Source organism: Serinus canaria, chromosome 8 (assembly GCF_022539315.1).
Source record: "Serinus canaria isolate serCan28SL12 chromosome 8, serCan2020, whole genome shotgun sequence".
Classification (NCBI taxonomy): domain Eukaryota; kingdom Metazoa; phylum Chordata; class Aves; order Passeriformes; family Fringillidae; genus Serinus; species Serinus canaria.
In genome coordinates, this window is record NC_066322.1 from 16592559 (window position 1) to 16619266 (window position 26708).

At 37.4% G+C, this 26708-nt stretch overlaps 1 protein-coding gene across 2 annotated transcripts; it reads left to right on the plus strand.

The window, feature by feature from the left end:
• The first annotated feature begins 1733 nt into the window (after nt 1-1733).
• On the plus strand, nt 1734-25346 carry MTF2 (metal response element binding transcription factor 2). Of its 2 annotated transcripts, none has more exons than XM_009088536.4 (15): nt 1734-1985; nt 10495-10693; nt 10841-10922; nt 12143-12238; nt 12623-12723; nt 13055-13203; nt 14427-14522; nt 15382-15450; nt 16269-16392; nt 19653-19720; nt 20100-20270; nt 20913-21021; nt 21180-21238; nt 21375-21479; nt 22436-25346. In XM_009088536.4, the coding sequence occupies exons 1-15, from the start codon at nt 1981-1983 to the stop codon at nt 22788-22790; spliced, it is 1788 nt and encodes a 595-aa protein (XP_009086784.1). In that variant the 5' UTR covers nt 1734-1980; the 3' UTR covers nt 22791-25346. The 2 variants fall into 2 exon arrangements, with proteins under 2 accessions (XP_009086784.1, XP_030082359.1); XM_030226499.2 differs by lacking the exon at nt 1734-1985 and adding an exon at nt 2325-2375.
• Nucleotides 25347-26708: the final 1362 nt, after the last annotated feature.

Consider the following 26708-nt stretch of genomic DNA (forward strand, 5'->3'; position numbering starts at 1 on the left):
CAAACTCCTGCTGGGAACAGTATCTTGAGGACAAGGAGTGTAGAGATGGCATGTCTTCCTTGTCACAAGATTTTGTGTTGAGTTTGTGGGGGTTTTGGAGCTGGTGGTGAAACAAACAATTTACATTCTAGACAAGTGATTCTACTTCAACACATTTTGATTTAATTAATTGTAAAAATACAGGAGGACAGCAGCCTGGTAAGACCTTCTGAGTATGACACTGAAAAAGGAAGCTGTGATGTAGCCAATTATTGATGTTTATTCTGTTGCTGACTAGAAAGTTTACTTTTTAACTTAGCTTAACACTGGTTCTCACACAACCATTGTGATTTAAAAACAAGAATTTGTATGTGGATAGACTTCAGATTGAGTTGTTTTTTTTTTCTCCAGCTGGTAACCCTTTGCCTTCAGCACCATCAGTACTTGGCTGCTGTTCACCATACACGAAAATCTGTAAAGAGCAAACAGGGCCCTTTGTGTTGTCCAAGTCTGTTTTTAGCAGACCATCACGACTCCAGAACAGTGTCTAGTTACTGCATCCAAGAGAGAACTACCCCCTCAAATTTGTATTTAAAACAATTCTGAAAAAGGAATTTTGATTATAAATACTATATTCTGATGTAACTTGGGACTGGCCAGACTAAGCTGTACTCCAGTGCTCTGCCCAGGCTTCCCTTCCTGTGCCCTTTTTCAGGGATGGCAAACTGCTCCGGTACCTTAGTTTCAGTGGTTTATCCTAAGAGGGAAGATGGCTTTGAGACCTTGGGCAGTTTGAGCAGGAGACAGATTGGAATTCTTAATTCACCATCCAGTCTTCTGAGTTCAGCCATTCCAGAGAGTGACACCAGTTGGTGAAATCTGATCCAGGGAGCACTTGCACTCCGGTGATGCACAGGGCAGAGCTGCGCACAACAAAGGCCCCTACATGGTTAGGACAGGCTTTGCAGTGTTTATAAACACGGTACTGGGCCAATTGCCCTGCTTAACCATGAGGACCACAGAAACGGGCCCAGTACTGGAGTATGAACAACCGCAAAATACAATTATGGAAAACAAGAGCTATTTCCGGAATCAGAGAATTGTTAGCGTTGGAAGGGACTTCTGGAGATCATCCAGTCCAACCCCCCTGCCAAGGCAGGGTCACCTAGAACAGGTAACACAGAAATGCGTCCAGATGGGTTTTGAATGAATCCAGAAGGAGACTCCATGACCTCCCTGTTCAGCCTGTTCCATTAGCTTAGCTAATACAGCTGCTGCTAAAAACTGGAACCGAGCCTCAGCTCATCTCCTAAAATGGCAGCACCCCGATGTCAGTGCAGAGGAGCACATCGTCCACTCCGCTGCCCAGGACCGGCCGCGGCAGTCTCCGGTCCCTGGGCCGGGCCCCGCCTCATCAACCACCGGGTCAAGAAGGCAGAACCAGGGTCATTCCACACGGTAGGGCCGACACCACCAAGGCGGGGAGCTTTTCCCCGAGCCCGGCCAGGGGTTCTGCGGAGCGGCGGAACCCGGACGCCGTCGCATCGCCTCAGGTGCGGCGGGAACAATGAACGCCCCAGCCAAAGCGAGCTCCGGCGGCGCGCACAGATCCGCGCTGGGCGCGCACGCCTAAAATAGTCCTTCTTTGTTCACAGGCAGCAAAGGCTCCGCGGCGCCTGTGTCCCTCCGCCGCGGCGGCCCCGTGCCCGCCCCCGGCGCTGCCGGCGCAGGCGGGGCCGCCGGGGCGGGGCCGCGGCCCTTTGTGCTCCCAGAATGCACCAGCGCCTCCTCCGCGGGAAACAAAAATGGCGAGGGGCTACGCTGGGGCCGGGCTGCCCGTGAGGCGGGTCTGACCGTCCCTCGCCGCCTTCCGCCTCGGGTCCGCGCCCGGGGGCCCGCTGCGCACCGAGCGCCCGGCCGCACCGCCCCGCGCCGCTGGGGGAGGCTCCCGAGCTCGCCGATTTCCCTGTATGAGGCGGTTGGCACCACTGGAGAGACCGAATGAGGTGAGGGGTGGGGGGGAGGGAGGGCCGGCCGGGCCCGCGCGGTGAGGGGGGGCGCGATCCCCGCAGCCCGGGCCGCCGGTGCCGCATCCCAGCGGCGCGGCGGGGAGCGCGGCGAGGGGCCCGCTCCGGCGCGGGGAGCCCGAGGCCTTGGAGGGAGGGAGGGGGAGGGAGCTCCCTCCGAGCGGCCGCTGGCAGGCGAATGTGAGGGGTCAGTGGTGCTCTTCGGTGACCAAAACAAAGGGAGGGAGGCAGCGGGCCGGTCGGCGGGGCCGGGGAATGCAGCGGTGAGGTACCATCAGCCTCGCGCCAGCTGTATTTTCATCTTCTCCTTCAAGGATATTGTCCGAGTAGGCTGCGTTTGCTCGAGTGCGAAGAGAGCAGCACAAAGAGGTAGTGGTTTTCGTTGGTAACTTTGTGTTTGGGGTTTTTTTTGTTTCTTTTTATCTGTTTGTTCGGGATTTTTTTGTGTGGCTTTGTTTTCTTTTTTTTTTTTTTTTTTGTTTGTTTGTTTGTTTGAAATGCCTCATCTCTTAATTTCTGTCAGGCTTGACGGTTTGAATGTACACAGCAGGTTTTTAGCCCACTTAAATGTGAAAACTGTTGCTGGCTGAAAGGATATGCAGTAATGCGTTTTCCTTTTTTTGGTATTGAATTCTGTGGAAAGAATGGGCTGATACCTCTTTCAGTGAAAGAGAACAATATGGTTCTGTGCTGGGTGCTTTGGACGCTGATATTAGTGTTGAAATACGAGGGGTTGTTGTTCATCCATAAAGAATCAGGGTGCTATTAGAAGTAGATGGCCTGCATAATTAAATGAAAGGCTCTGCCAGGAAAGCAGAGTAGCATTATGGTTGTTTCTGGAATTTGTGATAGGCCCAGCTTATCATAGTTTTAAAAGGTCAAGCATAGCAATGGATAATGACATGGTTTTTTCCTGACTTAGCGTAAGGGAATGTGATCAATTATATACACTCAAACTGCCAAAAGTGTGGGATAGTAACAAAAAAGTTTCCCTCTTTTTCTTTTGATCCGTAATCAGGTTGGTAAAGTTTACCTGGTAATGTTTGTCCCTTTTTTGAGAGCTCAAATTGTATTTAATTTGAAAACATTTGAGATTAAGAGAGGAGGCAAAAATGTTTCATTTCAGTATTATTAGAATACAGATTAATGAGTTAATAGCTTTTCATTTAAAGGAGAATAAGGAAAACAAAGATTGAACGTATGAAAGGAAATGCATAATGTAGTGAAAATGAGAAGAAGCTTTGCAAGGAGCTGCAAGCTGTGAAGTGTGGATCTGTGCTGAGAGTATAATGTAGTAGTGTTTTCCACAGTTAACCCTTCTTTTGTCAAATAAAGGTGCGTGGCTTCCCAACAACTTGCCTTTTCTGTTCTAGAAAGAATTTAAAATCAGATGTAGATGCTTCTCATATGACTTAATATGGCTAGTCAGCAGGGTATATATATGTTTTTAATAGGTGAAAGAGACATGTATTGATAGTTAGTGTGAAGTTATGTTTGTCCTTCCCTGCAGCAGGAGATCAGGTAAAATTTATGAGAAGAGCAGCTGTAACAAATAAGTTCCAGTTAATTTCCTAGTAGACAGTGGACTTCAGTATTCCCTGGAGATGGATGTGAATTAATGTAGAGGCACTGGAGCATATTTTGTGCTCCTCATGTGAGTTGTGGGGAAGGAAGCTTGCAGATGTGACTAGAAGGCAGTATGAATCTTGGACTAGTTTGTGAATTGGCCGTGCTTTTTGCACGAGCGGCCACTGGCCTTGCTGCAGAGTTGGTTTCACCTTCTTCACAGGCCTTCCTTGCCGGAAATGGAGGGGAAGTGTGTCTTTGAGCAAAACACAACAGGAGAAGAATTATGAAACCACAGGTATGGCTGGAGAGAAGGAGGAGGAGAACTTTCTTTGAGAAAAGGAGAGCTAATGATGAGGGCATTCCTGATGAGTCTGGACATACTTCATTAACTAAATATTTTCAAGGATATCGCTACTAACGTTTTAGATCTATTTGTTTTTTAAATTCTGTGGAATGCTTATGGAGGTTGCTGTTCTTGCAGACTAACCTTAAAGGAGAAAACTTATCATTATGGGATTTTGTTCAGCTTTGAAATCCTTTTTCTTCCCCACTTCTCCCAGAGCAAGGTAGCATGTTGTCTGTTATTTCTTTTATTGCTGGGGCACATGGTCGCACTCCCTTAGGTCTGTTGCTGCGGGTACTGGATTTGGATACAAAAGGAGGTTGCTGCCTTCACAGAGGTGCTGAGTATACAATTAAGGGGAATTATGGTCAGAAAAGGTGTCTTGTGACCCAGTACCATTGTTTTCTCCCTGTACCTTCATGTGCAAACACATGATCAACCCCAAACAAATGGCTCTTGCAGTACACGACTGCCCTTTCTTCCTTATGTACTAAATGTGCTATTTTGTAATGATATTTTAAACTCTAATCCTTTCACTATTTATATCAGAGATTTAAAACGCTTCTAGTTATTTGAGATTTCTTGAGGGAGAATGTGAGCAAAAATAAAATCACAAATGATTGGAGTATTATGAACGTGAGAGTAGTACACTTATCCTGGTGACCACCTCTTTTTAACAGTATGCATCAATGTTATTAAGAACAGTCATATTTCACAAGGTCAGAGAGCAAAAGCTCAGTATTCTATCTATATGATGTCTGACATGTTTTGTGTCACAGTCACTTCCCCTCAGTCCTCTGGCTGAACTTCTGAAAGAAAATCATAGCCAAAATATAAGGCCCTCTGAAAGAATTAAAACCCTCACCAAAGCCAACCATCCTATTGGGATAATAATGTATTATGTGAAATCACGTTTGATCATCATGGGCACTTTAGGGTGGATTAGCTAAAACTGAGAATAAGCAAATTACAATTTCTCATCTTATTGACAAGGAGTGGCTTAGACAGAATGATTACCCTGAAATAATTGGTAGAACAAAGTTGTTCTGCCTTAAATAATATTTTAACCTCTATCTGTGGTGGGTTTGTTAGCTTTGCTTGAGTGGCCTATGAATCGGCTTGCTGCAAATTTCAATAAACGTGAACTTGACTCATGTAGCCCCATGGGACCAGGCTGCTTTTAAGAGCACCGAGGAAACCATGTGATGTTCTTGTAGGGCTCGTCCTCACTACTGCAGGTTGTGAAGAACAGGGCTAATCCATACTGATTAGAGAATTGCACGTATTACACCCATCTGTGGAAAGGGCTAAATGTTCAACCCAGGGAACCACGCGCTGGTAAGCTTCACTTGGTCATTGGGGAAGTTATGAAGTCTTCCTGGAGGATGCTTCTGGATGCATGGAAAGGTGATGGCTGGTAACAGTCACCAAAGATAAAAATCATGGCCTGAACAACCTGACCACCTTCTGTGTTAATAATGGTAGGGTTTTTGAACATGGGGAGGACCTTGTCCAGCCTCAGTTTCAGCAAGGCTGAAGGAAGAGATTGAGCATCAACTTCATGAAATTCAACAGATGAGAAAGCAAAGTCCTCTATCTGAAGAAGGAACCCCAGGCTAAGATTGGCTGGGAGTCAGTTTTGCAAGATTGTCTGGGGATCTGACAGACAGAAAGCAGAATACCAGCCAGCACTGTGTCCTGTGAACTAAGGCAAGTGGTATCCTGAGGTATAAGAACTGAAGTAGAAGACTGCGTAAAAGGAAATAATAATTTCCCCTCAAAGTCATTAGACAGCATCTCAGCAGAATGCTGTGTTTGGGTGCTACCACTGCAAGAGACATCAAACTACAGGAGTTTGGTGTAGGGCCACCAAGACAGTCAGGGGCTGCAGCACTTGCCCTATGAAAGGGGGCTTAGGGAACCAGGTTCATTTAGCTTCAGGGAGACATAACTGCAGCCTTCCAGCTCCTGTGAGAAAATCAGTGTGATGCAGTTAGTCTCTTCACAGCAGTACAAGGGAGGAGGATCAGAAGTAACATGCCTACATTGGAATAAGAGAGATTCCGATGGGGGAGGGAACATCCCCTCTCCCTAGGTGGCAGCTCAGCAGTGAAACAGGGGCAGGAGAGAAGACTGCTGGTATTTGACAGCATCTTACAACTTCATAGTTCATTTTTCTGTAATAAAGGGCTAGTTTGGAACTTCAGACAAAAAAAAAAAAATTGCAGTTAATCATCAGTAACATCATACTTCCAGAATGTGAAGTGATTATCTCTAGTTGTCATAAGGTCTTTCACTATATTTTCCTTTCCTGTGGGATACCACCTTTCAAGTTTTGATATAGATTCTAATCTTCTGTGGGCTGTCTTAGTACAATGCTCTGTGTGTGATTTCTATCTATTTCTATCTGAATTCTCTTCTGATAAATCTTTAAAGTATTCATACCTTCACTGTGATTTGTATTTCCTAGGAATAAATGAGCTATTTGTCCCACTTTGAGTTTTCGCAGTGGATTAAAATTTTCTCTTAATGTTCTTGGGCACTTTGTTGTTAAAACTTAGTATCTTTAGTGCTTCCAAAAACTATCTGTTCTCATAGGGTAGCTGTCATCTGTTACTGTTGCAGCTCTTCTCGAAAAGTTTCCTGAAATTGTATGGGTTCTCAGTGAACCTGAGTAGTTCAATCATGCAGTCTGGCAGTGCCAGCTGAGGGAGTTTGTGTCCCAAGTTGATTGTTTGCATTTATTCAGTTGTGCTTACAACCATTCTGTTAAACAGATCAGTGAACTGAGATGACTGGGTAAAAAAAAAAACAAAACAACTAACCAACCACCATCAAGGGAGTTTTTCTTAACAGAAGTCTTTTCTCAGCAGTTGTTGAGATTGAAGGAGAACAGGAGTATGAATGTTTTTAAGAAAAAGACACTTGGAAACAAGAATGCTCAGTCTTTTTAATCCTCCAGCCTCTCCACATCTTTTTCCCCCAGCTTTTCCACTTCTTCCTTCTGTAGAATAGCTGTAGAGGTACCGAATGAACACCAACATTTTCTAACTGCTGATGAAGAGGTTAGAGTTACAAGTGAGTCATAACTAATAAATCTAATTTTGATGAATACAGTGCTAGGCACAGTAACTGCTTATGGTTCATAAATCAGACTGATTTAGGTAGTTGACTTTGGGAGGAAGTTTGCCATTCCTGTTGGCAATGACAATAATCTCTTCTGCAACATATTATAAACTAATTCATTAAGTAGGTGAATGGAAGGTATCCATCTGTCTGTCTTGCTTGAGGGTATCTGTGGCTATGGTCTAAGCTCCAAGGTGAAATTGAGTGAGCATTTTCAGTTCTTCATTACATCAACTTCTCAATAAAAGGTGGAAGTGCATTTCTATCTTCAAACATATATCAGTGTGCAGACACATTTTACTGACTGCCACCACTAACTTCTGAAAGATTGCATGGGTATATAAGCGCTTTTTTTGTTTTTGCATTTTAAGTGCTAGAATAAGAGTACAGCACAACATACTTAACATTGAGTAATAGATGTAAAGCCATATATACTGTATGACATACAGTGTAGCTTGGTTGTGAAAGTTTAATGAGATAACATCAATCTTTATATTGTGTAAGATTTTTTGAAAAACACTGCATCTGATGGATATTGTGCAGTTATAAGTTCTTGGAGAGAAGTATTTAAGATGGTGGGGAAATTGTTATTTCAAGGTTACTAATTTTGTTTGTAACCATATTGTATGTTAGGAGGGTGCTATGAAGCTAACTTTAAGGAAGACTGGAAAGCAAGTTGCTGGAAAATGTGGAACTTAAACCTTCTTGCTTGCCAATTTTAAAATTCAGTTTGCATTTAAATTTCCAACAAAAGTTTTATTTTAATGGTAGGTGTGATTTTTTTGGCATTCCACTACAGCAGTTAGAGCTGTGACAAGACAAATGGGCAAGTTAGTGGCATTTTATGCATGTGGGTTTTACACTGGTGTGTGCTGCATTTCTTGTGCAGTGGTTCCTGAAGATACTTCAGAGACACCTACTTTAAGTAACTTAGATCCTGTTCATTAAAGTCAACTGGTTAAAACTGTTGACTTCCTACTTAATCGCAGTCAAAATCATTGAGTGTTTCCCTGGAGAGAAACTTCCTATCCATGTGGCAAGCAACTGTTAAGTTACTGTCAGCCTATTGTAATAACCAACCCTATTTTCAGTGTCTGAGATAAACCATGAACTGCCACAGCAGGAGCTGCTTCATGAGCTGTTTAGTTGTCACTTCAGCACTGCCATCACTCACAAAGAGAGCAGTGTGGACAATAGAGAAGTGTCTGGTTTATTGGCTCACATTTTTTCTGGGTATCAAGGTTCTTCAGGGTCTGAAGTTGCTATTGTGTATTTATGTTGTTGAATAAGTGAATGTATAGAATCATTTAAGTGTTTTGTGCCAGAAAATGATGCACACTTTTTTTTTTGTTGTGATTTCAGTGGTGTTGTGAGACAAACTTTTGTTCTTAAAAGAATGCTTTTGAAGACTATTTTTTTGAAGAATAAGTCTCACAGTTGTTTTTAAAGTGGCAATCTTGCTGTTTGTGATAAATGAATTTGTGTCTTTTTGTGTATTTGGTATAAGATCTCTCACACATTTTTTTAAGTACTGGAAAAGAAGAGTAAACATTGCTGCCTGGTAGCAGGAATGCTACCTGTTCCTAGGCTAGCCTAGCTAGGCTAACCTAGCTTTTTCTAGGGTCTTAAATGTCAGAAAAAATTTGGAAAGAAAGTCTTTGAACCTCTCAGGGCATACTTCTGTCATACCAGTTGTAAACCAGATGTTAGTGCCAAGAAAGCAAGAAGTAAGTGTCCTGGGCTGCCACACTTTTACTGTTATTGTAAACCTATTTTGAATGCTGCATGTATCCTGTCTCATTTATCAGAGGTTAGAGTAGAGCTGAGGAAAAGTAGCAGTAACTTGAATCAGCTTTTGTGTAAGAAGCAACAGAATTGGTAAGATTCTTTATCTGGGAAATCTGGCTGGGTGGTGGGTCTTACCATTGTTACTTACACCATGAAGAGAGAAGATGGAAAATGACAGTTTAGTTTTCTGATGCGGTGATGCAGGATGTCAGATGAAGTGATAAGGTGTCAGCTGTGAAACAAGCCAAAGGATTTTTTTGTTCCTCTGGTCTTCCCTGGTCACCCATCTGAATATTTTTGTGTTTGGGATCAAGCAGGACTTAAATTGGTGACCCAGTTGTGCATGAGGATGCCTGAGGCCCATTATAGCTGCTCTTACTGTCATGTCATTGTTAAATGTTACATAGATTATAAACATGCTTAAAGCAGCTGATTTTCTTGTGCCTAACCTTCTTGGTTTAAACTGTTTAATGTGGTATTTTAAGCCATTACATTTCTAGTTTTATTGTCATATTGTGAGTAGTAATTTCTTTAGAGAGATGTTTCCTTTCTGTTTGAAGCTGTAGAGCAACTTTTCAAATATCTGTATAGCAATTCTCAAACTATATGGGACACTAATTACTGCTTTTGTCCGTGCTTTGAAATTAATTCAAATGGTTTTGGTGCTGATAATATACCTAAGATACCTTGAGTGAGGTGAAACTGCTCTTCAGTTGGCTGTATCCTGTTTAATTCCCCTATCCCTAGCTCTGTTTGCATCCTAGTTAGACATACATGTAGTTTCTAGCGAAATTACATTTGGATATACAAATGGTAACTTTATTGCGTTGTCTCAAATTCTGAGTATTACTTGTGAAATTCTTCCTTGTGCACTCTGTGGTCCTGTTTTATAATTTTCTCTATTTTACTTCTTTAATTGAAGTGTAGTGTTTGACAGCTAGTCTGACATAAAAGCATATCCATACTTACATATATGCTGTGGAATATATGAGGAAACATGCTTATTGATAGAAATAACTTACAATTTTAGGTTTCATGTATGAAGAAAGGTTGCAAGATCTGTTGGTTTTCCTTCTTTGTTATTTTCCACCCTTACTCTAACAGAGAGGAAAATTTATTTTACATGAGAAATTCAACATGTAGAAATTCTTCCTCTGCTGGAAAGCTCTACAGCTATGCTTAGTGCCATAGCATGATTCTTTGTTGGAGGTACCTTGGCATTTACCTTGAGCCAGCATAATGCCCAAGGTGTACTCTCCCAGCCAAGGTAATGCAGTTAGAATTGGCTTGGGATCTTTTTAGCTTCCTTGGAATTTTAGAAAACTGGCAGTGATTTGAGTTTTGCATAATTAATCCTGTATTGAATGTTTTTGATGTGTTTTCAATGCTTCTGGTGATTTTATGAAGAGTCTCTGAGCTGGGGATGAGCATCCCCATCCTCATGCACATTAGTTGATTGCCTAGAACACTTCTCTTTTATGAACTTGTTTCTTTCAGAAGGTGTACACTTGCATAGTAGCTGAGGCACTGCTACTAAAGGTGTGTAAAGTTACAAAAGACAAGCAGGTCTTTTGTTCCCTGGAGTTGGTGGTGTTGGTATCTCCAGTGCACAGTTCCTTGAACCCGTTCTGATTACCTCTTCTCCTGCTTGCCTTCCCTTAGAGACTCCGCAGCGGTGGGAAATTCACTGGTCCATAAGCGGTCTCCTTTACGTCGCAGCCATAAGAGCTCAGCGTCTCTGGCCAAGCTGTCGGTACATGATGGACAGAAAGCCAAAAAGCCACTTTGTAAATTTGAGGAAGGTCAGGATGTCCTAGCTAGATGGTCAGATGGCTTGTTTTATCTTGGAACTATCAAAAAGGTAATCACATTTTTTAACTTCGCTGGAGTCTTGAAGTGTCACATACTGTTAAAAGTTGCAGTATTATTGTCTCACTTATGTAGTATCAAATACATTCTTCTGTTTGGTGCTTTTACACATGGCTTCCACTGTATTTCTGTCTTTCAGATAAACAAACTGAAACAGAACTGCTTCATTATATTTGAAGACAGTTCCAAATCCTGGGTTCTCTGGAAGGACATACAAACAGGCAAGAACTTCCATGAAGTAGTTGTTGTTTGGTACCCTATTTATTTAGATTACTGTTGTCTCTTAAAGATTATTATATTATATTCTTTTATTCTAAAAAGTGATATAATTTAATGTGAACCAGGAACAAAAATTAAGCAAATAAGAAAAAAGTATTTTCAAACAACTGTCACTGAAGTTACTGTTTTGTTTTGGGCTTTTGTTTGTCTGTTTTCACATGTGTGAGGTGGAGAAGACTTCCAAAAATAATCACATTGGAGTTTGTTTGCATGGGGGTGGATTAGTTCTCTGCCTTAAGAGAAAATTTCAGGCCCTAATTTACACCAAGTTTACATTCTTTGTACTATTTTCAGTTGAAATGACATAATATGGAAAGAAATGAAAGCTTAGTGTATCTTATGTTTGAGCAGAGTTTTGACACTTAAAAGGAACACCATAACTGTTACACATAAGAAACTGTTACATGTTTTGGAGTATTCATGTGATATAAAGAAATGTGTAGTTATCAAGTGAGGCACCCATCATATAATACTTTACTGGTTTTCAGACATTTCAATAATAGTTAATGTTTTTATAATCTAATGCTAATGAAGCACGGATGATAATTTCCTCATTGTACAAACACAATGGAAATTCCCCTGGCTCTTGTTGATTCTTGATGTTTAAGCTAAATACTGTCTACTTAAAGGAAAAGCTTTGTATTTGATTTGTAATAGCAAAAAATCAACTGCTTTATTTCTTTAAACTTGTAAAAAGTGCTGTTCTGCTTCTGTGTAGTACTAGTTGATAATCTCTGATTCATTTATCCTAACAATCAAAATTTACTCAATGAGTATGAGAAAATTTCAAGTTGATGACCCTTATGGGTCCCTTCCAACTCAGATAGATAGTATTTATTTTTAGGTATTTTTAGCCTAAATTTGCATTCTTTATTCAGTTACTGGATTTTTATTGTTGATGTTGAGGATCCATGGATTGCATAGTCAGTAGGCAATAAAGCATATAAGTATCTGATAGCTTATCATAAGTGATATAAATATTTATAGCACAGTCTATACAAATGTCTGAATATGTTCTTATTAAGAAGTTTGTCACTGTAACAATGGGTTTCTACAATGCATGCGTCTGTAAGTGAAATTATGAGGAAGGCTGTACATGTGGTAACTGTGTTTGAACTGCAGATATAATCTGAAAAAAAATCACAATTTCATCTTTGTCTAGGAGCCACTGAGAGTGGGGAAATGGTCTGTACAATATGTCAGGAAGAGTATTCAGAAGCACCAAATGAAATGGTTATATGTGATAAATGTGGGCAAGGTAACTAGATTTTTTTTCTATTTACTGCATTTTAAAAGATGTTTTGATTTGTTTCACAAAGGAGGATATTTGCCCGGCTATGACTGACTGCTCAACTGATCTTAAATTTTGTAGCCCTTAGTGGCTATTAACAGCTCAGTGAAAGATGATAATCCATGTTAAAGTGACTAACACCTGTTCTGTAAGTCAAAATTATTTTTTTCTACTAAGAAAATTTAAAAGACCATTTTGAATGTGTTACCAATCTTTTTGTTCAGGTTTTTGGCACTTAATTATGGATAATGCCTTATCATTTCATTAAGTTATGTGCTTTTGGCAACATAGTTAATTCTGTGTAAGCTTTTGTCATTTTAATAACAGTTTGGCTGTTCATTTTTCATCCAGGTTACCATCAGCTGTGTCACACACCAAATATTGATGCCAGCGTGATTGATTCAGATGATAAATGGCTCTGTCGACAGTGTGTATTTGCAACAACAACAAAGGTGTGTTTCTAGAAAAAAAAAGTTAATACATTTCATATTACATGCATCTTTGTTTTTGAAATTGAAACAATAAAAAGATTTAGCATTTTTTCAGTGATTTCTTTTTTATCTTTGATCTGAACTCAAATTTTGCATGTTGAGAAGTAATGCTATTTTTAGAAACTGACAAGGTTACACTTTTAAACAAACATGCTAGTATTAAAACATAAATACACCTGAAAATATTTGACTTGAAAGTTATGAAAACTTTTCTACAATCAAATGAAAAGCTTTGAAAGTTTCAGAAATACATGACTGGTTTTTGTAAACTAATGTATCTGTTCTGGCCCAGAGAGGTGGTGCACTTAAGAAAGGACCAAATGCCAAAGCACTGCAAGTCATGAAACAAACGTTACCATATAATGCAACAGACCTTGAGTGGGATGCTGGTCACAAAACCAACGTCCAGCAGTGCTACTGCTATTGTGGAGGACCTGGGGAGTAAGTAAATGGATAATATGTAAGAACTTTTCTCTACTGCAGCTACAAACTTGGGGGTCTTTTCTTCTAGACTTCCTTGTGAAGTTGTTTGTTTTTGTTTCTGTTGTGTGTACATATCAGAAACCGGATGCAAAGTGGGATTTTGACTTCTGTATACATTTTTGGAGTGTCTCACAGTGGGGAAATATATTAATTTCTTTTCCCATAAAATATTTTGGTTTGTTTTAGTTTTAATGTGACCATCACAGATCATCACAGTACATTCTGTAATAAGCAAGAATTTTTTTTGTGTTGCTACTGTTGATGTGTTGAGTTTGGATGAAGTTGTTTGTTGATGATCTTGCAGTTCTAGGCAGAATTTTTCTGTTTTTAACTCAGCTCTGTCATAAGTCACAAAAACAAGTGTACCTAGAGATTAGTTTATTAAATTTTGTTGGAATCAACAGCTCTCTGATTCTACCATAATGTCATATCCTGGTTTTCAGTGACTGGCAGGGGAAAGATTTCTTTTTTTCCTCTTATGGCATTACAGAGTCCTCTACTGGTTCTTTTTTACCAGAAAGGCAAGAAGAGGACTTCTTAAGCAGGTTGAGAGGGGTACTCTGGTGTCTGCATGAATGAAAGAATAAAATAGCATGGTAGATTTGAGGTCAAGGCAAATAAAGAGTCCCGCATAAAAACCAAAGTTTTTGAGGGTATACATGCAGGACAGAGCTCTGGTTTGAGACTTGAACAAACATGGCTGTCAGTTTTTCATGGTTCCCTTTCTCAAAGGAGAATCTGAAAAAGGAAAAGGTGTAAACCATGAGTTTTCTTTTGAGGATTCAAGTAGTTGGGTCCCCAGAACAAATGTTTGTGACATAATGCGGTTGTGTTGTGCTTTAGAAAATAAGGAAGCTAAATCTAGTATGTCAGAAAGCGCTTATATGGAATTCCTTAATTCTTACTGAGAATTAAGAGGTGGATGTCACAGTAAATTAAATGGGTTTTTTCTTAATTTAATAATTTAATTAATTCTTTTACTGGGCTTTTATTATTCTTCTCTGTCTTTCCTAGTAATTCATTATGGAACTAAAGGGTACTGAAATATCCGTAGAGATGACTTTTATAAACTGTGCAAATCAGTTTCGTTCAAGAGATCCCTTCCTATTTAACTTAAATATAATAAAGAAACAATTTTTCGTAACTTTTTAAACACATCTTGTCTCTTTCTGTTGTTGAAGCTGGTATCTAAAGATGTTGCAGTGCTGCAAATGTAAACAGTGGTTTCATGAGGCTTGTGTGCAGTGCCTCCAAAAGCCAATGCTTTTTGGTGACAGGTAAGAAAATTAAGCTGTATTTTGTTGGTTATATTTATTTAAAATGTGGGGGAAATCTCACATAGGAGCTTTTATTAGGGAATCCATAACACAACAGTGTTTTTCTAAAAGGGATTGAGTTTTGCGTAGAATCTTAAACACAAGACAGCCTATGTTTGGGTGCCAGGAAAAAGCAGTTCTTCATCTCAGTTGAACAGGATGCAGTGGTGGGTGGTGGAGAGGTGACCAATGGATTGCAGCTGTTACTGCCTTTACTTTGTGTGGAAATCCTTTATACATTAGGTGCAACTCTACATCTTCTGTTCATGTGTGAGGAATTAGGACAAAAAGAAACTAAAGAGTGCTGGTCTGTGCTTTTATTTTAAGAGGAAATTGGAGCACTTGCAGCAGATGAAAGAGGAAAACTGGAGAAGAGAATCAAAGAGCATTTAATTCGTTATTTATTATAATTTTATATGGAAATTTTTCTGGAATGTTTGTATGAAGGATCTGAGTTAGGAATGTATGGGTCCTTAAAATGCATATTTACACTGGTGCATAGGTTTTTGCATTTGACAGATTGTGCTGGGACATTACAGAGCACCTTAACTGATACAGTCACAGGTTGAGGGACTTTCTCAGGCAGAATGACACAGAGGTAGCTCAAAGAAGTTCCTTGTATCTGGCCCAGTAGGTATCAGCACGGATTATAGAAGTTGCTAAAGTAAGATAAAGAATAAAGGGACTCACAAATTCTATATGGCTGTGTTTCTAGCTTGCTTAACTTTCAGTTTTTTTCATGATCAGGGTGTTGAAACACTGTGTGTATGGACACCCATCACCCAGACATGTGTTCATATACATATGTATGTATTTGTAGGTTTTATACGTTCATTTGCTCAGTTTGCAGTTCTGGACCAGAATACCTCAAACGTTTACCCTTGAGATGGTAAGTATGAATGTTTAAAAAAGGGTGAGTTGAATACTCTGTTTTTCCTTTTGGTGTTTTGGTTCTCGTTGCTAAAGGAAATCTGCTTGTTAGCTTGAGCTGTTTCCTGAGTCATTCTTGCTGTGTGTATGATCAGGGATAAATCTCTTTCAAAGTTTATCTCTAAGGGTGGAGATATATTGTGATTGCACGCTCTTGGGATTCAATCCTGCGATCATTCAGTGAAGTAACAAGCAGCTACTCACTTGTTATGTATGTGAAGATTGTGATATCCAAATTAAGGGTTTTTTGCAGGTTTAGGATCCTGCTGTATTATCTAAGCCAAACATAGTGAGTACCAGAGCACACATCCTGATATATTTTATAATAGTTTCCTTGAATAGACTTCATGGAACTAGTCTGTAATAGAAATTATATCAAATTTAGTGGATATATACCTAGTGCTAACAAATACATGGTGGAAATTACCTTATTAAATGTTAATTCACCAAAATACTTGCATGAATTCAGAACTGATACATTCAAGTATGAATTCAGACTTACCTACATATCCTGTGGTCCAGAACAGTTTTGGAGTTTAAAAAAAATCATGACAATGAGATGAGGCAGAAATGAAAGTGAAATGGAAGACAGAAGGAATCAGTTGAAAAGAAATTGCAGGAGACTTCATAGTGTTGTCTGGATTGAGTGTCTTAAGTTGGGCTTTGTGTTCCTCTACCTGTGTAATGCTAATTATCTTTTCTACTAAATTGTTTCAAAGGAAAGCAATTGGAAGAAAAATACTTGTTTTCTCTGTTTTTTTTATTCAAATATTCTAGGGTAGATATAGCACATCTATGCCTTTACAACCTAAGTGTTATTCATAAAAAGAAATACTTTGATTCGGAGCTTGAACTTATGGCCTACATTAATGAAAACTGGGATAGATTGCATCCTGGTGAGGTAAGTAAGTAGAATACCCTTTCTTGTTTCTAAATCACAGTGCATACATATGTCCTGAGAGTTGACAAGCTGTGAACTGTTTTACTCTGGATGTTAAATCCTTTAGTACCTTAAAATCTGATAATCCCAAGTAATGAAATAATTTTTCATTTCCTTGCAGAAATAGGATGCTTTTTAAGTGGTGCATATTTTCCTAAACTGTAAAATTTCTTCAAGTTATCTATGCAACTAATGACTTGCACGGTGACTTTCCATTACTTAGCTGTTTATTCTCTTGCATATCTACCTTCTCTTTTAGTTTCATAATTCTTTTCTTACTGTGGTATTTTCATGTGCTCTGACCCAATAATCTAAATGTAGAATTGAAGGCAGAGTATATTGCATTTGAAGACCACATTCAGTGTCTCTAAGGTGTAACACAGTGTGTTAAATATTCTACTCAAAAATTTCTTCTTTCCATCCTAATTTTTACAGTGGGGGTGGTCAGTTTGTGTCCAGTTTGTTTTTGATCCTTTTGCAGTTGGATTCAGCTACTTGTCAAGACATATTTTAGTTCATTTCTATACTAGTTATTTTCCCAGGTATATGATTACTGAGAATTTACCTTAGCATTAAAGGAAATTCATTTACTCAAGTAGATTGACTTCATATTTAACTGAGAGGACCAGTGTTGATCTTGGTTTCTGCATATGTGGTTAGATGCAAAAATTTATGATTTAAGTTCAAAGTGGCATACTGCTAATAGAGTAAGTACTCTTTTGTGCATGAAAATTGTTTAGGGTTTTGAAGGTTTTTTAAATATATGGCATATAATGGGTTGAAATTCTCTATCAGCACATTCTACTTTTATTCTTCAGTAAATTCATACAACTGTAGTCCATTTTTATTAGCAGTCACAATTTGAGAACCAACCAAGTGTATGTTCTTGGTTTAAATAAGTAACTGTTCTTCATAAATAATGGAAAATAGTCTAAACATATGTATTTTAAACTATCAGTGTCAATAGCTGGATAGAAAGTTAGGCAAACACTAAAGCATTACTAAAAATTAGAGTCATGAATACATCTCTGGTGTACTTTGCTGTGGATGGCATCTTTTACCTAAGTCATATAGAATCAATAAATCTGTCATATCAAGTATTGAGCTTTGAATTTAAAAAAAGGCTACACAAAATGTAATTTTCAGTGTTTTTTAAACAGAATTATTTTTTAAGCTATTTTCCTGTACAGCTTAACATGTAAGCTGTATTTAATTCTGAATTTTGTTTTTCTTAGTATTGAGGGAAATGTAGAAGAAATTTGTTTGTTCATTTAACATAATATTCCTTATATTCAACATAATGTCATGTTGACTGGCAGGTCAGAGCAGTGGATGCGGAGGGTGGAGCTAACATTGACTTGGAGCACTTAAGCCATTTTGAAGAGGTTGAAAGGCTGTGCTCCTCTCTGTGCTCTTCCCCTTTCTGCTTCCAATCCATCCATGCTCTGTCTGTGAAAAACATGTAACTAAGAAAGAGGAAGGAAAGGGCAGATCCAAAACAAGTAAACTCACTTTAATTTGTCTTTTCAATTCTTTAATATTTCTACACCTTCAAGGGAGCTACTAATTTGAAGTCTGAATGCTTTGCTTTTAAAGGGCTAGATTTTGAATAAATTCATACAAGCTGTATTGAAGAAATTTAAATACCTTATTCTGAACAGATTTTAAATGTCTTTCATGAATTTGGCAAAAATTGGCTTGAAAAATCTGATTAACTTTAGTTAATTAGGGAAATGAGGGAAACAGAAATTAGTCACAGAAATAATTGACATGTACAGTATAATGATTTTAGGGGTTTTGTAATCTCCTTCAATTGCCACTGTTAGAAATGACATTTTAGTTTCCTTCTCTACCTATTTATACTTGAGTAAGAGGAAAAGGGTTTTAGCTGTAGGTAAGACAGTAGTAAATGGTGGAGTTATCAGAACTCCTAAGCCAGTAATTTTTAACATTCTGTTATTTAGAAAGCAATAAATGTGGCAATTTTCTGTAGTTTAGTGTTGCAAGACCTCTAGGTAGCGATGGATTGTACAGAATGCATATGGTGCAGATGGAAAACAAGTTGTTACTTTCTTTGGCTAAAACCACTTGAACACCTCCGTTAGTTTTGGTAGTCGGGTAAACTATCAGTCTTGCCCAAAATCATGGTAAAAGGTTGGGATTTATGAGTATATTTATTCACCTATTTTTAGCTGTTAGCAACGTGTTAGCACGTTGAATTCTTTGACCTTTCTCTCAATCTTGTTTGGTGAGGATTGTATTCTTTAAAAATTATCTGATCCTGAATTTTTTGTTGGATTTCTTTGAGCTGCAAATGTTGTACAGTCTGGTCTTTAGTATTCATATTAATAGTGAAGCATATAAACTGCTGACAGCTATAATTAAAGATAAATTTACAAGTTTTGGCATGGCAACTGGAAATAATGGTAGTTCTTCTTGAATTGAAAATTAGATTGTTTACATCTATATTTATCTATCTAATTTTACATTCTGCTACATAAGTGTTGTGTCCATGTGATAGTCACCACCATACTTGTTATGCTTTTCTCTGTAATTCATGCAGTTTTTCAGAGAGAAGATTGCATGTTTTGAAAGCTTGATATGGACTAGTTACTTCAGACTTTGGTGAAAGAAGGGAGGTTAGACTGGGTCTTAGCTAAAGGGTCATGAAAATACGTCTACTGGTTTGGGTTTTTAAAATTCTAATAATTTTTCTGAGTGTTTTCCTTTCTTTTTTGTATCAAGTTGAGTAGTATTAAAAAATTAATTGGGTCCTATGGCAGGATTTTGCCATAATTATCATAAATAATTAGGTTCTTTTGTCCATATAGTTATCCTCTGTTTGCAATCTTAATAATTTAGGAGTACATACAGAAGATTTTTTGTTAGAAGTCTTGGAAGATTGTTTGGATCTTGGGAGTCTTATTAGGATTGCTTGGGAGAGCAATCTGGTGTCATGTTCCCTCATTATACTAAATCTTTTTGAGATATTTTTCTTGTACTTCTTAAAAGTGAAACTCCTTCTGTGTCCTGGGCTTGATGCTGGCATTAATTCTGTGGATGTAAATCACAAAATTTATGGTATTATGGTTAATATGCACAGCTACTATTTCATTAATAGATTTGAATGTGAAGTACATCATTACAATGACTAAGAGTAACTGGAATCTTTCTATTACTAAGGAATTTGAGAGGTTAAGTGATTTCTTAATACTTTACAGCTGGCAGACACACCAAAATCTGAAAGATATGAGCATGTCCTGGAGGCATTAAATGATTACAAGACTATGTAAGTTATTGGTACTTGCTGTTTTAAATGTTGTTTGCCTGTTTAATCTGACTTAGGTTACAGTCTTCACTCTGTGTGATAATCACTCTGGCTATAGATAGCATTTTAACTTTTAAATAATGTTTCCGTTTCAAACTATAACATTACATAGCTATTTTGATTGTGACTCAGACCAATAGAAAGAATTGTTTTAACTTCCATCCTCCTTCCACTTCACATTGTTTTTGAGAAGTAGGATTGCAGTGGGGTAAAGAGGGGAGTAAAGTAGCATTTAAATGAATATTCTCTTTGCATGATTTTGTTTTGCATGTACCCTGCTATTGTAAAAGTTGCCTTCCCTGGGATGAGAACTTTAACAAATAATTTAATATCCATCTAGGTTTATGTCTGGAAAAGAAATAAAGAAAAAAAAGCATTTGTTTGGCTTGAGAATTCGAGTTCCTCCTGTGCCACCGAATGCTGCTTTAAAGGCTGATAAAGAACCAGAAGGAACTTCACATGAGTTCAAAATTAAAGGCAGAAAGTCATCTAAACCAATCCCTGATGTGAGGTAAAATAACCCAGTCATTCTAGCTGTGTTGTGGTTAATTGGGGCTACTTTGGGGTTTTTTTTGGTGCAAATAAAAAAGGCCTTTTTTTTGTAGAATGTTTTTTTTTTTTAATTAATTGTAAAGGCAGATTATTTGTGAGAACAAGGTCTTAGAACAGATGTAGTTTACTTTCTATTAGGATTCTTCTAAAAAATCAACATCAAATTTAGCAGTAAGAACAATAGAAAATATCCCAACTTTGCTGTCATTTGGGAAACAAAACCTTTTGCCTTACTGGATCTCTTAAGCAATAATGGAACTAGAATTCTCAATAGGAAGTATGTTGTGAAATAGTAACTTCTATTAGTAAACATGCCATCTTTTTCACCAAGAGTGGTCATATGAATAAGTGAAATTTAACACTTGTTCATTCCTCTTCAACATTTGGGAATCAGTACTCTCCCTAGAAATACATTGAATCTGTTATGTTACAATAAAGGCAAAAACATTTGTACCTGCAAATTTTGATTTGCCAGAATCATCTCATTTAATACAATGTTTTAGAAATAAACATCTAATTGTATATTCATTGCCAAAGGAACACATATATTCAATGAAAACTATCATCAGTAATAGAGAATAAAATACAAATTTTCTTCTAGGGAATTAAGTAATGGTATAGAAAGAAAAGGGAAAAAAAAATCAGTAGGTCGTCCACCTGGTCCCTATACAAGAAAAATGATTCACAAAACTCCAGAGTCATCTCCTCTGGTAAGGATTTTTCTTACCCATTCCTCCCTTCCTTCTAACTGCATCATAAATGTTGAAGAAAAGCATAACAAGTTAATATGGATTTATATTCCCCTCCCCCCTTGCTCTCAAAGTCAATAAAAAATTTAAGTTGAAGTACTTTTTTTTTTCCCCCTTAGGATAATGAACCAATTCCAGTGATAGAGAACCCAGCCTTGGAATTACCCTGCACTGTTGGGTAAATTAAAAAAAAAAATCCCTCCTATCAAACATTGTAACACCATGTAATTTATCTGTTTACTTCTAAAATGTCAGCTCAGTTTTTAATGTAAGATTATTTTTTTGCCTGGCAAACCTGTTATCTTGCAAAACAGGAAATCTGATGGAACTGCACATTCATCCAATACCTCAGATGTGGAATCCACAGGTGCTGCCAGTATGAAAGAAACTACCTCATCTAACATTTCCAGACATTATAGGTAACAACTCAGTTACTCATCTGCTCTAAAGATCAAGATTTGCAGTGTATTAATTTTACTAAAATTTTCTCAGAGTAGAGCTATAAATAGCATGGGGAAACACAAAGAAATAGGATAAGTGAAAATTTGTCTTTAATAGTTCTGTTTACAATGCAGAGAGTGAGGATTTTTTGGTGCTCTCTAACCACTGTTTTTGACGTAAAATATGTGTCTAAGTGACATTTACTGAAAAGAATCAAACTGCAAACATTTGCTGAGCTTAGTTTTCTACTAGTAGTCACAAAAGAAGTGAGGTACACTGAATTAATTTTAGCAGTTTTTGTTTTTGTAGGTTTGTGTGTTCGTGTTATAAAATACTAAGTATGCTGTGATTTTTCTACAGTCAATAGAGCATGGAAAAATTCTGGCACAGAGTTTATAAATAAATTATTAACTGCATTCAACATTCCTGCAAGCAAAAACTTTTCCCTCTTAAGTTCAGCAAATAAAAATTTCTCTTTTATTTATGTATGTGGATTTTATTATTTTGTCATCCCCCCCTTCTGGCTCATGCTGTTGAGTGCTTTCAGGAGTCATTTTGTATGCATTATTGATATAATTTTCAAATAGCTCATGTTTAATTTAGAGTTCTGAAATTGTTACCAGCTGTAAGTGTCATACTTACAGTTACCTGTCTGTAGGCAAGAAGTATTTTTTGAGTGAAAACCAACAAAAATTATTACATGAGTGGCATGTAAATAACTGATGATACAGCATACATGTTGAATTCCCTTGGAGTTAATGCTGTGGGGTTTTATTTTCAATGGTTTATTTGAATTCCCTTGGAGTTAATGCTGTGGGGTTTTATTTTCAATAGTTTATTTGGATTCCCCTGGAGTTAATGCTGTGGGGTTTTATTTTCAATAGTTTATTTGAATTCCCTTGGAGTTAATGCTGTGGGATTTTATTTTCAATAGTTTATCTGACTCGAGAAAAAGGACTCGTACAGGAAGAACTTGGCCTGCTGCAATACCACATTTGAGGAGGAGAGGCCGCTTTCCACGAAAAGCACTCCAGACTCAAAATTCAGAAATTGTCAAAGATGATGAGAGCAAGGAAGATTACCAGTATGATGAACTCAATACAGAGATACTTAACAACTTAGCAGATCAGGAGTTACAGCTCAATCATCTGAAGAACTCCATCACTAGTTATTTTGGTGCAGCAGGTAGAATAGCTTGTGGGGAAAAATACCGTGTGTTGGCTCGTCGGGTGACACTTGATGGAAAGGTGCAGTATCTTGTGGAGTGGGAAGGAGCAACTGCATCTTGACTGTAGGACTGAACATTATGTTCACTGCACTGTCATCTGTAAGTACAGTTCATAATGCAGAGCCACGAGAGAAATGGTCTTTAAATGTGTTTCTAAAAAAAAAACCACAAAAAAAAAAACAAAACCAGTTTAGCCTTAACATGTAATTGTTATCATTACAGCTCTTGTGATAAAGACTTATCTTTTTAAAATATGATCTGAGACTTAAATTTTTTAATCTGAACATTGTTAGATTGTTTTAGGTTGGGATATTTTGGGTTACAATTGCTTAAAAATGTGCATGGTGTTTAAAAAAAGATGACATTTTCTAGAGAACATTCCATGGATACAGTTATTGTGATTTAGAGAAAATACTATGTAGATAGCACAAATATTTGAAAAATCTTGGTTTGTTTTCTTACCCAAATGTTTGCAGAAATGTATTTCTATTTCAATACTTTCTAGATTTCATAAGTGCAGTGTATATAATGCCTACTGAAGACTGTAAAATACTGAAGTTTTCTTTCAAACAAAGTGTAAAAAAAAAAAAAGAAAAAAAAGAAAAAAAAAGAAAAAATATATTGAGCCTGTAAATTGCTCTGTGACCAGACTTCATTGTCTCCTTAATATATTCTGTGTGTGTGCGTGTGCGTGTGTGCGTATATACAGAGGTGTATATGCACACACAGCCCTGGCGTGTATATAGATGTGTGATTGTGACCTATGCAATACAAATTATGGGATCGGTCAGCTTCTGAGAATACATCCCATAATTCTTTTTTCAGGAATAGTTGCCAGTATTTACACAGCAGCATTTCTTCTCAGGCTTATTGGGTGCTGTTGCTTTTTATGTACTAAGGAAAGGTGTCCAACCAGTGCAGCATGTTCTGGCAGTGGGTGCAGTCATTGATGGTCATGTGCTCTACATTCCATTATTTTCCATTTGAATGAACCAATAAAAATAATGCAGGATCTGAAGATTTTGAAATTAATTCTACTGGAAATAACAATTTGAAAGCTCTTGTGGCACTCTGATTGTAAATTTCATGTCCCAGTTATAAAGTAAGTTGACAGGAGTCGTGCAGGATTTCTGTAGAAGTCATATTTTGATAAATGTAGTATGAACTAAGTGTATTATTGCACAGGGTCAACAAATGTTGCCATTTGAAGTAACATTACTGATTTTATTACAACATTACCTCTTTTGTGTTTATAAAATGTACCAAGTTTTAAATTGGTAAGATTATTGTACTTGTTAAAAAAAAAGTCATAAAGTCTCTTGCCAGTATTAGATATTTTTTCTTTGTCTGCTACTTTTGAGGGGGTTTTAGCCAAAGAGTAAACAGAAGAATATTTTTACTTTGGTGGTTATTCACTGTACTGTATAAGGTTAGTTTTCTTACATGCTTACAGTTTGCCACCAAAATAAAATTATGTAACATTAGCAAATGACAGAGTGGTTCAAAGTGTACTGCCTGAGTTAGTACTTATTTATTCCATTACTTGGTTATTTGACTTTTTCTGCTCATCTTGAACATCTTGAAAAGGTGACTATTTTCCTGAATTTTTTTTTTTGTCGCCTCATAGCCAAAGGAAGCAGAGAAAGCTTTTTTTATCCTGTGTTTGGCTTATGGCTGGCTGGGTTATATTAGCTTTATAAAAATGCTAATTACAAACTCCCACTTCTGTTTACCTTCACTAAAATGTGTGGGCTTTTTCTCACACCCTCAGCTATTAATTTAATGTTGCCTTGCCTATAGCTGCAATATTTTGATAACACAACAACTTCATGTTAATTTTTGAATGTTTATATCTTGAGATAATGCAAAATGTAAAGCCTTTGTAACCTTACTCACACCATCTGTATTTGTCTTTATTGTTTCACTTTATCCAAGTCCTTTAATTCTAACTGAACACCAGCAGTATTTTTCATAAAGATTCATTTAACGATAAATATTGGAATGTACTTGGGGACTTCAATGGGGGAGGTGTGGGGAGAAAATACTTGTCAAACTTCAGCTGTCCATAGACCTAACTATTGTGAATGTTGTTTTCATTTTATTATGGTGGTTGACTTAACTCTGATGTTCAGTTTGTATTTTTGGAATTGCTTTTCTCTTAGAATTAAAAGACCAACATTAAATGTGTGTATTTTTTGAGAGAGAAGAATGAGTTTTGATTCTGTACTCTTGTGAAGCACATACTTGGTGGCATCCTCCCATCCATCACTTCCCAACCTCTAGATTTCCTGTTCCTGTCCTGGAGACACTTGCCCTGCACATAGACACTAACTGGTGTTCCAGCTATGGTTGAGGGATGCTTTGTTACAAGGTGTCATGTACTGGAAAATGCTGCAATAGTGCTGCTGAAGATAGAGCTAGAGTAGTAATTAAAGCACACCTACAAATGCCTTTCTCATTTTATGTGAATTTCATTGTATGTAGTAGTGGTATGTCTAAAGGAAAAAGACAAATGTTGCTGTATGTAATGATTTCATTTTGGAGTAACTCGATCATTGTATGTACGCATGTGTGTAAATATATGTAATTCAACTTTGTTGTGGTCACTGATTTAGAACCATTTTTATGTGTATATTTAATATTTTTCCATTATGTTTTATTTGTATTACAGTAGTATTTAGATAGGAGAAGTCTCTTGTGACAATTCTAAAAATATAGGTATCGCATGAACAAGACAGCAAAGAAATAATGGCACAATACTGGTCAGAATTATAAGATATGCATCATAGCAAACTATTTGTCAAATTGTTCTCAACACAACTTCAGCAGGAATTTTGAATAAAACTATGGTTTTTCTATGCATAACGCATTTTGAGTGAGATTACGAAGGAGTTTTGAAAAATCTCTAAGCATGATACATGAAATGAAGGTCAATTTTTAAATTTAACATGATGACAAATGCATTAAAAAAGGCCTTTAAAGGTGAAGACAAGCACTTTACTGTCTGAGGGGTGGGGAGATAATTTAATAAACAAAAATGGTTTGTCTTTGGAGCATCCTAGTAAAAGTGATCTTTAGTGTTATATTTTAAAAGGAAATTGGTGAATTGAGATGGAACATACTGAGGCTGACGATGGAGCAATAGTCAGAACAGAGTGATAAGGACAAACTGGACAGAAGCATCAGCTCTCTGCACAGAGGGAAGAGGAGGAGTCTTGCAAATGCTATGCTGGTAATATGTTCAGGCACATATCTAGTTGGCTCACATCTGTCTGAATGAAAAATAACACTCCAGTTAAGGGCATGATGAAAGAAAATTAGTTTTTGTAGAAATGGAGAAAAGGGTTTAGGAAACACTGAAACATTGTTTTGTATATGTTGAACTTACATACCCAGATTGAGGTGTCAGATCTATTGATATCCTAGTTTAATTAGAAAAACATTAATGCATGAGTTAAACTTAGGAGTTGTCAATGTTAGTAGAAAAGCTTGCTGGTGTTTTTGGGTTTTTTGTGGGTTTTTGTTTGTTTGTTCAGTTGGGTTTTTTTGTAAATTGGATCATCTGTAGATGAGGTGTGGTGAAATAAAAGACAGGGGAAAAGAGTCTCCTTTGGAGTCCCTGAAGGAAGTTGGAGGGGGAAACAAGTGTCTTTTAACAAAGGTGGTGCAGGACAATAGAAAGGAAAACTAAAGACCAATACCAGTACAAGTTGTGCACAGTCTGAGAATGAGTTTGAAATTTGATGCTTTTGCTGTCTTTGAATTTTGTCATTCAGCAACAATGAAACAAGATTTTTGTGTTGTCTTGGTGTTTTAATGTTTTGCATTTTTGAGTCCCTTAATGTTCTCAGCTAGCCCATCTCTTCTATTTTTTAAATCAGGTTTGTACATATTTCAGTATTGAGATCCATATACCATAATATCAACAGTTGTTCTGGTTTTCATTAGTACCAAAATATTTTGCCAGCAGATACTAAAT

What these genes read in the sequence shown, in the direction of transcription:
- MTF2 (XM_009088536.4), top strand. An exon ending in CTGGAAGGACATACAAACAG is followed by an intron (nt 10,923 to 12,142) that starts GCAAGAACTTCC and finishes ATCTTTGTCTAG; the next exon opens with GAGCCACTGAGAGTGGGGAA. An exon ending in TTAAATGATTACAAGACTAT is followed by an intron (nt 19,721 to 20,099) that starts GTAAGTTATTGG and finishes ATATCCATCTAG; the next exon opens with GTTTATGTCTGGAAAAGAAA.